Genomic DNA, 12,863 nt, shown 5'->3' with positions numbered 1-12,863 from the left:
GGAGACTCGTTGCAATTCGTACTCGTAGAATCCTCCGGCTATCGGTTCGCCGCGCGAATCTGTCAGCATGTACGTCACGGGATTCGTCTTTCGAACCTCAGCTACGCGAAAGATCTCCGTGGTCTAGTTCGGCGTGTATCCCTTCTCGAAAAGTGTTTTGTATTTGCTCACGCGCACGGGATCGTTCGGTCGAAATTTTCCTGGAGCGGCGATCTTCGGGCGGCTGTACACCGTCGATAGGAGTTTCGACACTCGAGCGGGCGTCACGTCGATTGGACGCATCCCAATAGTTCGATGTTTACGAGCGTTGTACTCAGATATTAGATGCGGTAGCGCGTCGAGCCACTTGTACGTTCCGTTCAACGTGAAATACTTCCACATGGAATTTTTGAGTGTGCGATTGAAACGTTCGACGATCGAGGCTTTTAGCACCGAATACGTTGAGTAGTGATTGATTCCATGTTTTTCTACGAATCCGCGCATCTCAGCGTTATAGAATTCCTTTCCTTTGTCAGTTTGCAGGTTTCTCGGATAGCGTTTGGAAGCACGTGTTACACTTGAGAGAGCTCGAGTAACTTCGATGCCGCTTTTTTTCTTAAGTGGTATCGCCCACGCATATTTACTTAGAACGTCGATAATAGTGAGTATGTAATTGTAACCTCTATTGTGTCTAGCGTAAGGACGCATTTCGACGACATCCGCTTGCCACAAATCATCGTATCCGCGTACGATGACGCGTCGGCGGGGGAAGTTCTTTCTCGCAGGTGCGTGCAGTTCATTTACGAGTTTTCGTTTCGCGGCACTCATTTCATTAACTCTCTCTCTCTCTTTTTTGTTATCCTTTTTAGACTGTTGACGTTTATTCGCAATGTTATCATCCTCTTTAATAACTATCGCGCTTGATTTGCTCGTTTTAGGAATCGTCGTCGTCGTAGTTATTTTTCGCGCTAATTCGTTTATGTTTTTCTTTAGATGCAATACTTCGTTCCGCACTATTTGCGTCGTCGAAATCTTCAGATCCTGCGATGCTTTATTTAACGAGTTTTTAGTCGTCTCGACAAACTTTTCTAAATCGCTTATTCGCTTAGCGACCTCGATTTTCGTCGCGACGAGCGCCTGCAAATTCTCGACCGTTTGTAGTCGACTCTCGAGAGCGTTCTCTTTCGTGAAAATTTGAGAAATTTCGTTTTTCAGAGAACGTGTACTTTCATTCGCGGCATTCTGAACAGTGTCGATCTTCGCGTACAGATCCTTCGTTGACGAGTTCGCGCTGTTCTCTAGTTTCGTTATTAGAAATCTTATATTCTCGCGCTGTTTTCCTTCTTCCGTTTGCGCGTCGCGTATAATACGCGCGACGTATTTCTTGCTCGTCACGTCGTCGGAATCGATCGGCCAGGCTACTCGCTGTATCTTGAAATTTCGAGCGTCGTAATGCGTGGAGGAAGAGGCGTCGTTGTCGGAAATGCTCAGACACAGCGCGTTATTGCGCACGTAATTTCGTAGAGATTCTACACTCGCGCGTAATTTACCGCTATAACCGTGTTCGCGTTTTTTTTGTAATGATACGCCGAATTTGTTTACAGGCATCGCGCGGTCGAATAACGCGTGCACGCTTGCCGCTGTCTCGACGTGATATCTCACAGTATCGCACCCGCTTCGCGAAGCTCCTCGATTATCGATAAGATTTCGTTGTTGTACGCGTGCGCGCTTGCCGCTGTCTCGACGTGATATCTCACAGTATCGCGCCCGCTTCGCGAAGCTCCTCGATTATTGATAAGATTTCGTTGTCGTGAGCGTTGTTGCCAGCTCGACGAGAAGCGTCTAACAATCGAAGACGATCCACCAATTCATTCGGATTGTCCCAATGAACATAATCCATGGTATCGTTGGTCACGCGCATGACGGATGGTACGCGACCTCCTATAACATGCTTGTATTTGTATCCCTTATTTCCTAATACCGGCAAACGAGTATTATGTTCGCGTCTATGAGCATTAGTTTGCAGCAGTATACTCTTATACGCCGCTTTGTCTCTCTCTGTATACTTGAGATCGTCGGGAATTCTCTTGAAGATCAATTCGAACAGACCAGGAGTACCGACATATTTGACTCCATCTATAAATATCGCATCGTCCGCGCCTACGTCGAATCGTTTATTTCCAAGCATAGTGCCGGTGTCGGAAAAGTAAACCCCGTAAACGTGATCGAATTCGCTCGATATACCGCTGAGAAGTGTACTTACGTATCTTCGCGCCAACGGACCTAATTGACTGCGTAAGAGATCCCGTCCTCGAGGAGATCGCAGAGACTGTCTGATTGACGTTTCGAATACTGCGGGGGGTGAATCGAAGACATCGTCGCTCGTCTCGAACGTCTCTTCGACGAGCGGCTCCGCGAAAGATTCTTCTCCTGCGAACTTAAGCCGTTTTGCAGGCGATATATTTGACGCTCCTGCGGGTGTGGAAGTCGCTACAGGTGAATCCGACGTACCGCCCAAACGTTGAAATCGTTTAGCCTTCAAATTTTTCGCGGATAGCAACGGTAATGCGTTTCTCTCCGTTTCTTCTTCGTTCTCCTCTTCCTCTCGCATCGTCGTTTTCCCGACACTTCGCGCAAATGCGTCATCGTCATATTCGCCATTGTCGTTATCAATCTCGTTCTTCCTCACAATTTCGCGTTTCACCAATTCCTTTCGCGCGGAATCGTCTCCCATACGCTCGGCGATATGACGCAACGGTTCGACAATCGGTTTGAATCGCGTTTCTAAAGCCGTCTCACTCTCCATTTTACCGGTCTTCAATGCTCTGTGCTTCTTGCGAATTGACGCGCGCGTTCTCGCTATTTCTTTCGCGGTTTTCTCACGCCTATCCACATCCGTTATCGCGCGTTGTTCGTCAACGTCTCGCCTTCTTTCTCTCTCTTTCCCTTTCCCTTTCCCTCTCTATGATAGCCGCGACGACAACGGCGATAATTATAACGTCTTACGGCACGATGTAATCATTGAATCCTCGCCTATATCTACCGTTACGTAACGCGCTATCTTTGTCGATCACTAGAAAACCGTATCGGTATTTCCAACACGCGCGACACAGCGCGTAAAAATCATCATACGACATATCGGTATTTACGTGATCGTTATATATGTGTTTAAGATTAGTGCCATCTTGTTTAAAAAGTATTAACAGATTCGCGTTATCGCGTATCAAATGTTTCGGTATTTTAGCATACGACTGGCACAGATAGAAACAATCAACGTTGGCATGTCGCCCCATAGCAAAGTATTCCCTTACAGCGTCCTGTTTATCACAAGCCACGTCGTCGAACACGAATATCGAATTCGGTAGCGCATCGCTCGGTAAAATGACGTCGGTATTGTTCGAATACGTAAAATAACCGATATCTTCCATCGGTTTCAATAATTTTTCTAAATATCGATACTTGGGCTGATGTAACGATTTTGAGTAAACATATACATTCTCGAATTTCACGCCGTGAGGACTCTCCAGAAGACTTATCAACACGTTTGTTTTACCGCAATTAGACGGACCGCAGATTACGCAACGAATTGCGGTTGGTAATAAATAACCGTGTTTCCGTTGTTTCTCATTCATCGAACTCGTTTTACCGTCGATATTCGACACTCTTATCGCGATCGATTGACGCACGAAACGCATCGTTTCTCTCTCTCTCTCTTTTATGATTTTTCATCCGTTGTCGCGAGCGACTCCAGTGCGCAGACTCGCGCGCGCACAACGGATAAAAAAGAGAGAAGAACGGTCGCGTTGTTAGTTCGATTGATGACGGCAGCGATGACGTGATAAAATCGCGCACTTTTGACGTCCGCGCTCGACGAATTGTGAAACGGTATACTAACAGTATATAGATTTATTCGTTATCTGCGCATAACGAATCGATATGTTTATTCTATTGGTGAACGATTCCGATATTCTCGGACTCAGTGTCGATCAGTTACAATACGTTCCGAAAAAACTCTTACTAGACAAATATGGCCGTTTCGTCGATCAACTGTGGGAAAAATTGCCCGTACATTTGAAGAACGATCCCGATATGGAGCAATATCGTCTTTGTCATAAACATCATAATCAACCGTGGCAACGAGATCACATTGATGGTCCGCCACCGATGATTAAAGATTGTTACGCGTGCATAGAAAATAAGACGACGATCGTATGAATTACGCGGAGGACATCGGTGGTAGAAGTTTACTCAATAAAGTTATAAATACTCTTCCATTCGAACTACATATACCTGGATATCAGTTTTGCGGTCCCGGTACTCGTCTCGCGAAGCGGCTCGCGCGAGGCGATCGAGGAATTAATCCGTTGGACGCGGCTTGTCGCGAGCACGATATCGCTTATTCGCAAAGCGACAATCTTGTCGATCGGCACATCGCGGATCGAGCGCTCGGAGCGAGAGCATTCGAGCGTATCCGAGCCGGAGATTCGACTTTCGGAGAAAGATTAGCGGCATCGGCCGTATGGGCAGCTATGAAGGCGAAAACGAAATTAGGAATGGGTATGACTGGAACGCGAAGAAGTGGCGGCAAGAGGAAAACGAGTACGAGAAAGAGAACGAGGAGCCGAATTCTCCCTATAGCGAAACGCGGCGGTTTCTTACCGCTGTTACCCGCACTCGGGGCGTTAGGATCGTTAATTGGTGGAGCGGCGAGTGTGGCGAAAATGGTGAGCGACGGCAAAGCGTCGCGTCAACAATTGGAGGAGCTGCAACGACACAATCAAGCAATGGAAGGTCGCGGTTTATATCTCGCGCCTTACAAGCGTGGCGGAAGCGTCATGAGAAGGAGAAAACACGTGGTTAAGAAAAAAAAAAAATCGCGCAAACATTGAGTAACGTTGTAATTCCAATTGGCGTTACGACGAATGAACAATTGAATCGCGCGGCCTTGTGCATCACTTCAGAGGTGTATTTATGCGTGACGCACTGCCCGCGCGAGTTCGTCGCAATGAGAGCGGTATTGTGAATCTGGACGACACTTCGGGACCAGGTACGCATTGGGTGGCGTATGCTAAAAAGGGAAAAGAGGCGATCTACTTCGACGCTTTCGGCAATCTTCGACCGCCGCGAGAACTAGAACGTTATCTCGGATGCGATACGCGTATCGCATATAATCGTGACTCTCAACAAACTTATGATCAGAGTGTTTGCGGACAATTGTGCCTGCGTTTTCTCCGACAAATCGATTGGAGGGGAGAAAAAAAACCTTTCGGTATCTAATTATAATAACGTGCGTCATTATGTCGTTGATTCTTACATTAACTGGGAGAAGCAGCGTTCTCACGGCGAACTACTTTCCACCTTTAGATTTAAGCGACAACGATTACGAGCGCGGTTTAACTAATTTTGAAACCTACAATACAATACCGAATGTGAATGTCTCGAATAATAAATTTTATTTCGACGATAACGACGAAATGATCTCGATTCCCGTAGGATCATACGAGTTGCGCGACATAGGCGCGTATTTGAAAGCGGCAATTCTTCACAAACGACGACACGACGACCGGACGATAAGTTTAAGAGAAAAAACGACAACGACAGCGACAGCGACAGCGAATATCTGTATGATATCGAGTACGAAGAGGAGAATGAGAGTGTCGACGGTGGCGATGGCGGCGGAAGCGAGCGCATTTTCTCGCTACGCGGTAACGACAATACCATGAGAAGTGAAATTAAATGCGCGTATCGAGTTAATTTCGACAAACCGAATAATATCGGCTCGTTATTAGGTTTTTCCTCGTCTCGCGTATTACAGCTGAATAAATGGTACGCGTCCGATAAGCCTGCATGAGCATTATTGCGGTTAACACGATTCGCGTTGAATGCAACTTGACGACGGGCGCGTATGTAAATGGAAAATCTGCGCATACGATACACGAATTCGCGCCGAACGTTCTACCGGGATATAAAGTGTCGGAGATTCCAACGCAGATCATTTATCTACCGGTTATCGCGCGACTCGTAACCGATATATCGTTGCGCGTCGTCGATCAGAATGATCGATTGATCGATTTTCGCGGTGAAGAGATCACGATTCGTCTGCACGTACGGCGCAGACGATAAAACGAACGCGAGCGAGTAAGATGTGAAAACGGGAAAGGAGGGGAGAGAGAGAGATAACGATTCGCGCGATGCTCGTCGTGAGTGAATTTAATGCTGTAAAGGCGCGTCGCGGCATCGGTAACCATAATCGTATCGTCGAAACTCGAATCGAACGTTCGGGGGAGAAGAATGTTAAAGGATTGTCCGCCTCCAATATCGCTTTTCTACGATCTATGGGTTTCATTGTACCGAAAATCGCGCGATAGTTCGACATTATGCGTGACATTTTGAATATCGGCGGAGAACCCATCTTCGACGATCGCATCGTGAAGATTGAGAGTCACACGTATAATCCGTACGCCAACACCACTTTCGGATACAGTGACGAGATACGAATACCCATTCAACAACAGGATCTGTATACGTTGCCGTGCGAGAGTTTTCTCTATATTGAGGGCAGACTACTAACGAAAAATGCTCCATCGGATCGACAACCGCCGGCATCGGGTAAATCGGTCACCCCCTCGATACCGCCACGGTTGGTAAACAACTGCGTGGCCTTTATGTTCGAAGAAATACGCTACGAATTCGACGGCGTGGAAATTGACCGTAGTCGCAATGTCGGAATAACAAGTACAATTAAGAATTACGTGTCATTGACAAGCGAACGAGGAAATATCTTGAAGAATGCCGGATGGGATTTCGCAATCGGATCAAGCGGCGTCGCAGCAACGGACGACTTCAACTTCTGTGTTCCTCTCAACACGCTATTAGGTTTCTGCGAGGATTACAAACGTATTATTATTAATGCGCGTCACGAATTGATTTTGATACGAGCGCGAAATGACCACAATTGTCTGATATCGCACGAGGAAAACGAGCCAAGAGTGGAACTGACGAAGATACAATGGCGTATGCCGCACGTAGTGTTAAATGACATTAATAAATTATCGTTATTGCGCACATTAGATAGCGGTCGATATCTAAGTATGCCCTTTCGCTCGTGGGATCTTTACGAATTTCCGCTATTGCAAAGCACGACCAAACACTCGTGGGCCGTAAAAGCGGCTACGCAACTCGAAAAACCGCGTTACGTCATTTTCGCGTTACAAACCGGAAAGAAAAATATTCTATCGCAGGACATTTCCAGATTTGACGCGTGCAATCTAACTAATGTAAAATTGTATCTTAATTCCGATTTCTATCCATACGACGATATGAATTTGGATTTCGATAAAAATAGAATCGCAATACTATATGACGCGTATACGCGATTTCGATGAACATATTACGGATCCAAAAACGACGGGACAATCCTAACTATGAATAAATTTTTATATTGCGGCCCGCTCGCAGTAATAGATTGTTCCCGTCAAAACGAGGCGATTAAGAGCGCCACTGTGGACGTTCGTCTAGAATTCGACTGCAAAGAAAATGTTCCACCCAACACCACGGCGTATTGTCTCATCATTCACGATCGCGTGGTGGAATATAATCCGCTGACGAATGTTGTGCGTAAAATTCTATAAAACGACGCGTAAACTGTCGTCGAATTGAAAGAGAGAGAGGGGATAATGAGACGGAAGCGGTGAAACGAATAAAAACCGCGGTCTTTATATATATATAAGACTGTGGAATAAATAAACGTTGATCTCTCTTTCGACCATGGCAGCGGCGACGACGGTTACGAGTAATATCGCGATACCAATTTTCATCGATCTGCAAGGTTTTATCGTCAACGAACGATTCGTGACGAAAGAAGTGGCGATACTTGCGAACGGTAGAGATCTAACGCATCACGTCTTTCGCGCTCCGATGTCATGGAATTTATTGACGAAAGGTGAAAAATCGCAAGCCTGTTGGTTAACTTTGAATCATCACGGATTCCATTGGACCGACGGATACGTGGAATATAAATGTGTTAGACAGATCATCCGCGACGCGATATGTCGCGCGTCGAAGGATCTTAACGCGGACACTACTACGACAATTTATGTCAAGGGTCATGAAAAGAAGAAATGGTTAGTCGACATTGCGGGAGAAGTTGCGGAGCAACGCGATATAACAATCGAAACTATCGACGCCGATTACGAGGACATCGGACCTTTACGAATGCTGGCCACGTCGCACGCCTATCGTTGCACTTACCACACGAAAAATTGCGCCTTAGAAAACGTCTGTAAACTACATAATTGGTGGTTGGAGAGACGTAGTCAATTACACGATATGTAAATAACGATATATATTTATATACAATATTTTTTTATATCGGCAATTAATCTTTAATGTATTATTCTTTCTACATTAAGTAAATAGTTAAATATATAATATTTACTCATCTAACGTATTACGATTAAGCGTTCATACGCATATCGCCCTTCTTCAAACGCGTTTATCTTTAGTATATAATATTCTTTCCACATTAACTAAATAATTAAATATAATATTTACTCATCTAACGCATTATTTTTAACTTGGCGTATATGTGTTACGATTAAGCGTTCATCCCTCGATCGCTAGTTTAATACGTCGACTGTCAAGGATTTCAGCCACCGGCCGACTCCAATTAATAATTCCAATTAAATGTATTATAATAAAAAAAATTGTACAATTAAACGTGATTCTCACGCACCTATATATACACGTCGCCCTTCGCTTTCTCCCCCTCCTTTTCTCTCTCTCATCGATCGATCGATCGATGCTCCATCGCGCTTTCGCGAATTCGAGCGACTCGCTTCCGTGCGCGCGTTCGCGAGAGTCATGACGCGCGTCGCGATATCGTTCGTGTTATCGTTCGCGCTATCGACACTTCCGTTTGTCGCCGCTACGTCGCTGACCGATAGCGATATCGCGGAAGCGTTTCATTATCTGCGAATTTACGGCTATCTGGAGAACGATGAAAATCAACAATCGTTGGATAACGCAATCTTTCTGAGCGATGCATTGATATTATTTCAAGAGTACTACGGTCTATCTGGAAATGGAATTCTAAACGTGGAAACAATTCGCGTAATGCGCAAACCGCGATGCAGCGTCGCGGACATTCACAATCACAGCCCATTAACGCGAAAGTGGCCGAAGACGCATCTCACGTGGAACTTTAAACTAGCAAATAGAGAAACTCTACGCACGACTCAAATGGCGTTCGCTCTATGGTCCGAGCATTCTTCGCTAACGTTTTCGCGCGACACGTTACGGCCCGATATACTGATATCATATCAATCTGGCGCACACGCGTACGAGAACGATAAGAATGGAGACTCGTGCCCGTCACCGTTCACGGGTCCGGGGGCGGCCGTCGCTCATGCATTCTTTCCAACGGGAACGATCGATTACGTAACCGAGGTACACGTCGATGAATCGGAACCGTGGCACATCACGCTAACGAGACCTCCGTCGATTAGATTGTATCTCCTTCAGACGCTGACGCACGAAATCGGTCACACTTTAGGTCTAACTCACAGTCTGAGAGAAGATTCAGTCATGTACGCTTATACGCCTACGGAAGACAAACAATTTCCGCTCAGATTGAGCATAGAGGATATCATAAGTATACGAAATCTCTACGGATCATGGAAAACTTCGACTCCATCAACAACGACAACAACGACAACTACAACTACAGTAGCACCGACAACTACAGTAACGCCAACGACCGTGAGGACGACAACGACGGCTCCTACCAATACCATTGATCTGTGCGCCTTGAAGCGTATAGACGGAACATTAATTATGAATCATCGCTTATACGTCGCGCAACGTATGGTCGATCGATATAAAGAGAAAACGTTATGGCTCGCCCTTCTCATTCGCCGACTATTTTAAATTTTTCCCTCGTGATATCGCACGTATATCAACCGTGTATCAGAAACCCTCGGGGGACATCGTGATATTCGCGAACGGCTCTGTTTATCTCACCGATTCGAATTTTCAACTCAAAATAGGATGGCCGAGATCTATCGAACACATCGGATTTCCGCACGAGGCTAAAATAAACGCTGCGATAAACACACGTGCGGGGCGCAGTTACGTTATATATAACGATGATAAGATAGCCGAGATGAACGATTGCGCGACGACAATTATGAGACACGGCTCTCTATGGGATACGTTTTCCGGGATACCGTCCGCGATAACGGCGGCTTTTCGTCACATTGACGGTAATCTCTATTTCCTCAAAAAACACGATTATTACGCGTACAACGAATTCATCGACGCGATAACCTCAGCCGGTCCTTTCGATCTCAATATACTCGGAATAAAATGTCCCGCTGAAGGCATTCTAGATCAATTACAGGAACTCGTTTCCAAGATATATCGTCTAAAATACGTATCCGTCAACAGACCGGAGAATGATGATGATAATGATGACGATAATGATGACGACGATGATAATGATGACTACAACGACAATTATGCGGGAAACTTTAACACTTAATGTTTTTAAGATTATTATATCTTTCGCGTCGTTCTAAACCGCTTCCTCGTCTGGAATGCGCATCAGCCTAGAAATTGAAAATTGCTATATTTAACGCATCGTTTCCAAACCGCACTTCCGTTAATCGAAAAAAAACAATGAGTATATAAGGCTCGATCGCGACGAGCAACATTTTTCGCAGTGCTCGAGATTAACGCGCATCTCTCAACGTCGAGGTGTTTCCAACGAGCATCGAATCCTTCTTCGCGAGACCGATCATGTTCGCGGGAATCGGACAGGAATATCGCCGAGTCCTCGGGGATCAAAATCAATCGGCGCCGCAAACGACGACGACGACGACGACGATGACGACATCAGCAGCAATGTCCAATCCCTTCGTCGCGCCTTTGCGTCGAGACGAGGACGATACCCAGGACCGCTGCGACACTCCGCCCGCGGAAAAAAAAGCCAAATTGTACAACGAAAACGAGTAAGTGTACACCTCGCGAATTATCTCGCGGGAACGTTTTCGATTATCTCTCTCTCTAATTTTTTTTTCAACAGATGGATGAGAAATTGGATGTTTAAACGCGAGATCAATTTCGCGAAACATCCGATTCGCATATTAGGAAGACGATACGCGCTGACTAAAACGTCTTACAAGTACATCGACATCGCTATCGTCGTAAAGCGAGAATCATACGTCGATATCGCTCTAGGAGACTGTCACGGAAAGATCTCGTTGACGGCAGATATGTGGAGAGATCTGCTCGCTCTACGCAACGATATACTACGGTACTTCGAAAACGACTCCGAAGATCCGCATGCTCCAATCCGCATGTTCGCGATAATCGGAACCGCGACGATTCGATTCGGCAAGATAAACAACCTCAAGACACTACGATTCGAATCGGGAAAGAATCGCATATCCATGTCACAAGCCACGGTAAAAGCGCTGTTCGATCTCGAATTATGCGTGAATCGCATCGTCGCGACGCTAACCGGCGTGCTCGAAACCGTCGACAACAAACTATCGAATTTCATCGATATCGCGAGGCAAATCGATCACCCGAATGATATTCCGGAAGGAATTCGTCAACACGAACACTTCGACGCGAACGATTTAATCGATTGCGAATTACACGCTCTCCTTTTCGGACTCTACTACAGTTTGTAAAAAATTCTCGTAACAAAAAGATATATATCGTTATCGACAATTTATGTATCCGCGCATATAAATTCGAATGAAAAAAAATATGCGTCGCTAACGCAATCCCATTAACGACTTATGTACTCACACACACATGTAACGTTAATCGAATAAATAGTAAAATATTTTACACGAAATTCGTCATCTCTCCTCCTCCTCCTCCTTAAAGACGAACACCTCTACGCGCGACATATTCTCCCGATACATCGAGTTTTCATTCATTCATTCATTCATTCATAAATGGGAAAAAAATACCGCTTAGATTAAAACGGGGAAATACGGAGCGGAAATCCGTTCGCGACCGCTTATCGCTCTCCCCTTAATCTAACCGCGCTAATGCGTTAATGCGTTAATGCGCGATGCTTTCAGGAGGATATATATTAATCCTGCGATTAAATCGTTCTCCAGTTTCATTCGAGTTTTATTCGAGAGAGAAAGAACGTACGTTTCGTATAACAAACCGAAATGGATAACATTAACAATAATCTCTACTCTCTATGGAAGAAAGACTTCGTGAATCTATTGTTTTGCATCGTAGCAAAAGTGATGTTCTTCTGGAAGGTAAATAATGTTTTTTTGTACGAAAAAAAAAGATATACGCGCGTATATAATATATATCATTTTTTAAAGTCCTCCGTCGACATTGAAATTCCAAAATTCATGAATATCGAACATCGGCGCGAGATACGAGCGGAGCGATGGAACGCGCGACACGATCTCGAGGAGGAATGGGGCGACACTCCGGAAAGCCGCCAAGATAACGAGATAAACGAATGGAGGTACCGCGACATCTTCAATCTACGAGGCCTCTTCGAGATGCAAGATCTATACGAGGAAATATTAGAAATAGAGAACATTCAATACGAGGAGAGACGAAGGAGAGAGGAAGAAGAGGAAAGAAGAATAATAGCGGAACTCGTGGAACGAAGAAGACTACGAGAGGAAGAACTGTTAAGACGGTTACGATTGCACGTAAAGGCTCCAGGAGGCTGACACTCGTACATATTATTAATACGCACGATTCGTATCTAAGACCTAAAAAATATACTTATTGTCGAATAAATAAAAAAATATTTTACTCGAGATTCGTCATCTTTCCCCCCGCCGTATTGTTATCGACTTCCGTCTCTCTCTCCCTTCCTCTTACAGAGGTCT

At 45.3% G+C, this 12,863-nt stretch overlaps 3 protein-coding genes across 3 annotated transcripts; all 3 read left to right on the top strand.

Moving 5' to 3' along the window:
- Positions 1–6,356: 6,356 nt before the first annotated feature.
- On the top strand, positions 6,357–7,610 carry LOC145962382 (uncharacterized). The gene is made up of 2 exons (XM_083083444.1): positions 6,357–7,068; positions 7,438–7,610. Exons 1-2 carry the CDS (start codon positions 6,357–6,359, stop codon positions 7,608–7,610), a joined length of 885 nt encoding a protein of 294 aa, XP_082939570.1.
- A 1,231-nt stretch (positions 7,611–8,841) lies between these two features.
- Positions 8,842–9,906, top strand: LOC145962381 (matrilysin-like). Its single transcript, XM_083083443.1, has one exon. The coding sequence runs from the start codon at positions 8,842–8,844 to the stop codon at positions 9,904–9,906; it is 1,065 nt and encodes a 354-aa protein (XP_082939569.1).
- Positions 9,907–10,141: 235 nt separating this feature from the next.
- LOC145962380 (uncharacterized) lies at positions 10,142–11,675 on the top strand. The gene is made up of 3 exons (XM_083083442.1): positions 10,142–10,498; positions 10,735–10,988; positions 11,063–11,675. The coding sequence occupies exons 1-3, from the start codon at positions 10,142–10,144 to the stop codon at positions 11,673–11,675; spliced, it is 1,224 nt and encodes a 407-aa protein (XP_082939568.1).
- The last annotated feature ends 1,188 nt before the right edge of the window (positions 11,676–12,863 follow it).

This window comes from Camponotus vicinus, unplaced genomic scaffold (genome assembly GCF_025532165.1).
Source record: "Camponotus vicinus isolate PSW18456_S1 unplaced genomic scaffold, iyCamVici1.0 SCAF_12, whole genome shotgun sequence".
NCBI lineage: Eukaryota > Metazoa > Arthropoda > Insecta > Hymenoptera > Formicidae > Camponotus > Camponotus vicinus.
This window is presented reverse-complemented; position numbering and strand designations above follow the sequence as displayed.

Coding starts and splice junctions, on each gene's coding strand:
- LOC145962381 (XM_083083443.1), top strand. CDS start 8,842: ATGACGCGCGTCGCGATATCGTTCGTGTTATCGTTCGCGCTATCGACA.
- LOC145962382 (XM_083083444.1), top strand. CDS start 6,357: ATGCGTGACATTTTGAATATCGGCGGAGAACCCATCTTCGACGATCGC. Junction 7,069..7,437: donor AGATAGCGGTCGATATCTAA/GTATGCCCTTTC, acceptor GCCCGCTCGCAG/TAATAGATTGTTCCCGTCAA.
- LOC145962380 (XM_083083442.1), top strand. CDS start 10,142: ATGAACGATTGCGCGACGACAATTATGAGACACGGCTCTCTATGGGAT. Junction 10,499..10,734: donor ATGACTACAACGACAATTAT/GCGGGAAACTTT, acceptor CTCAACGTCGAG/GTGTTTCCAACGAGCATCGA. Junction 10,989..11,062: donor AAATTGTACAACGAAAACGA/GTAAGTGTACAC, acceptor TTTTTTCAACAG/ATGGATGAGAAATTGGATGT.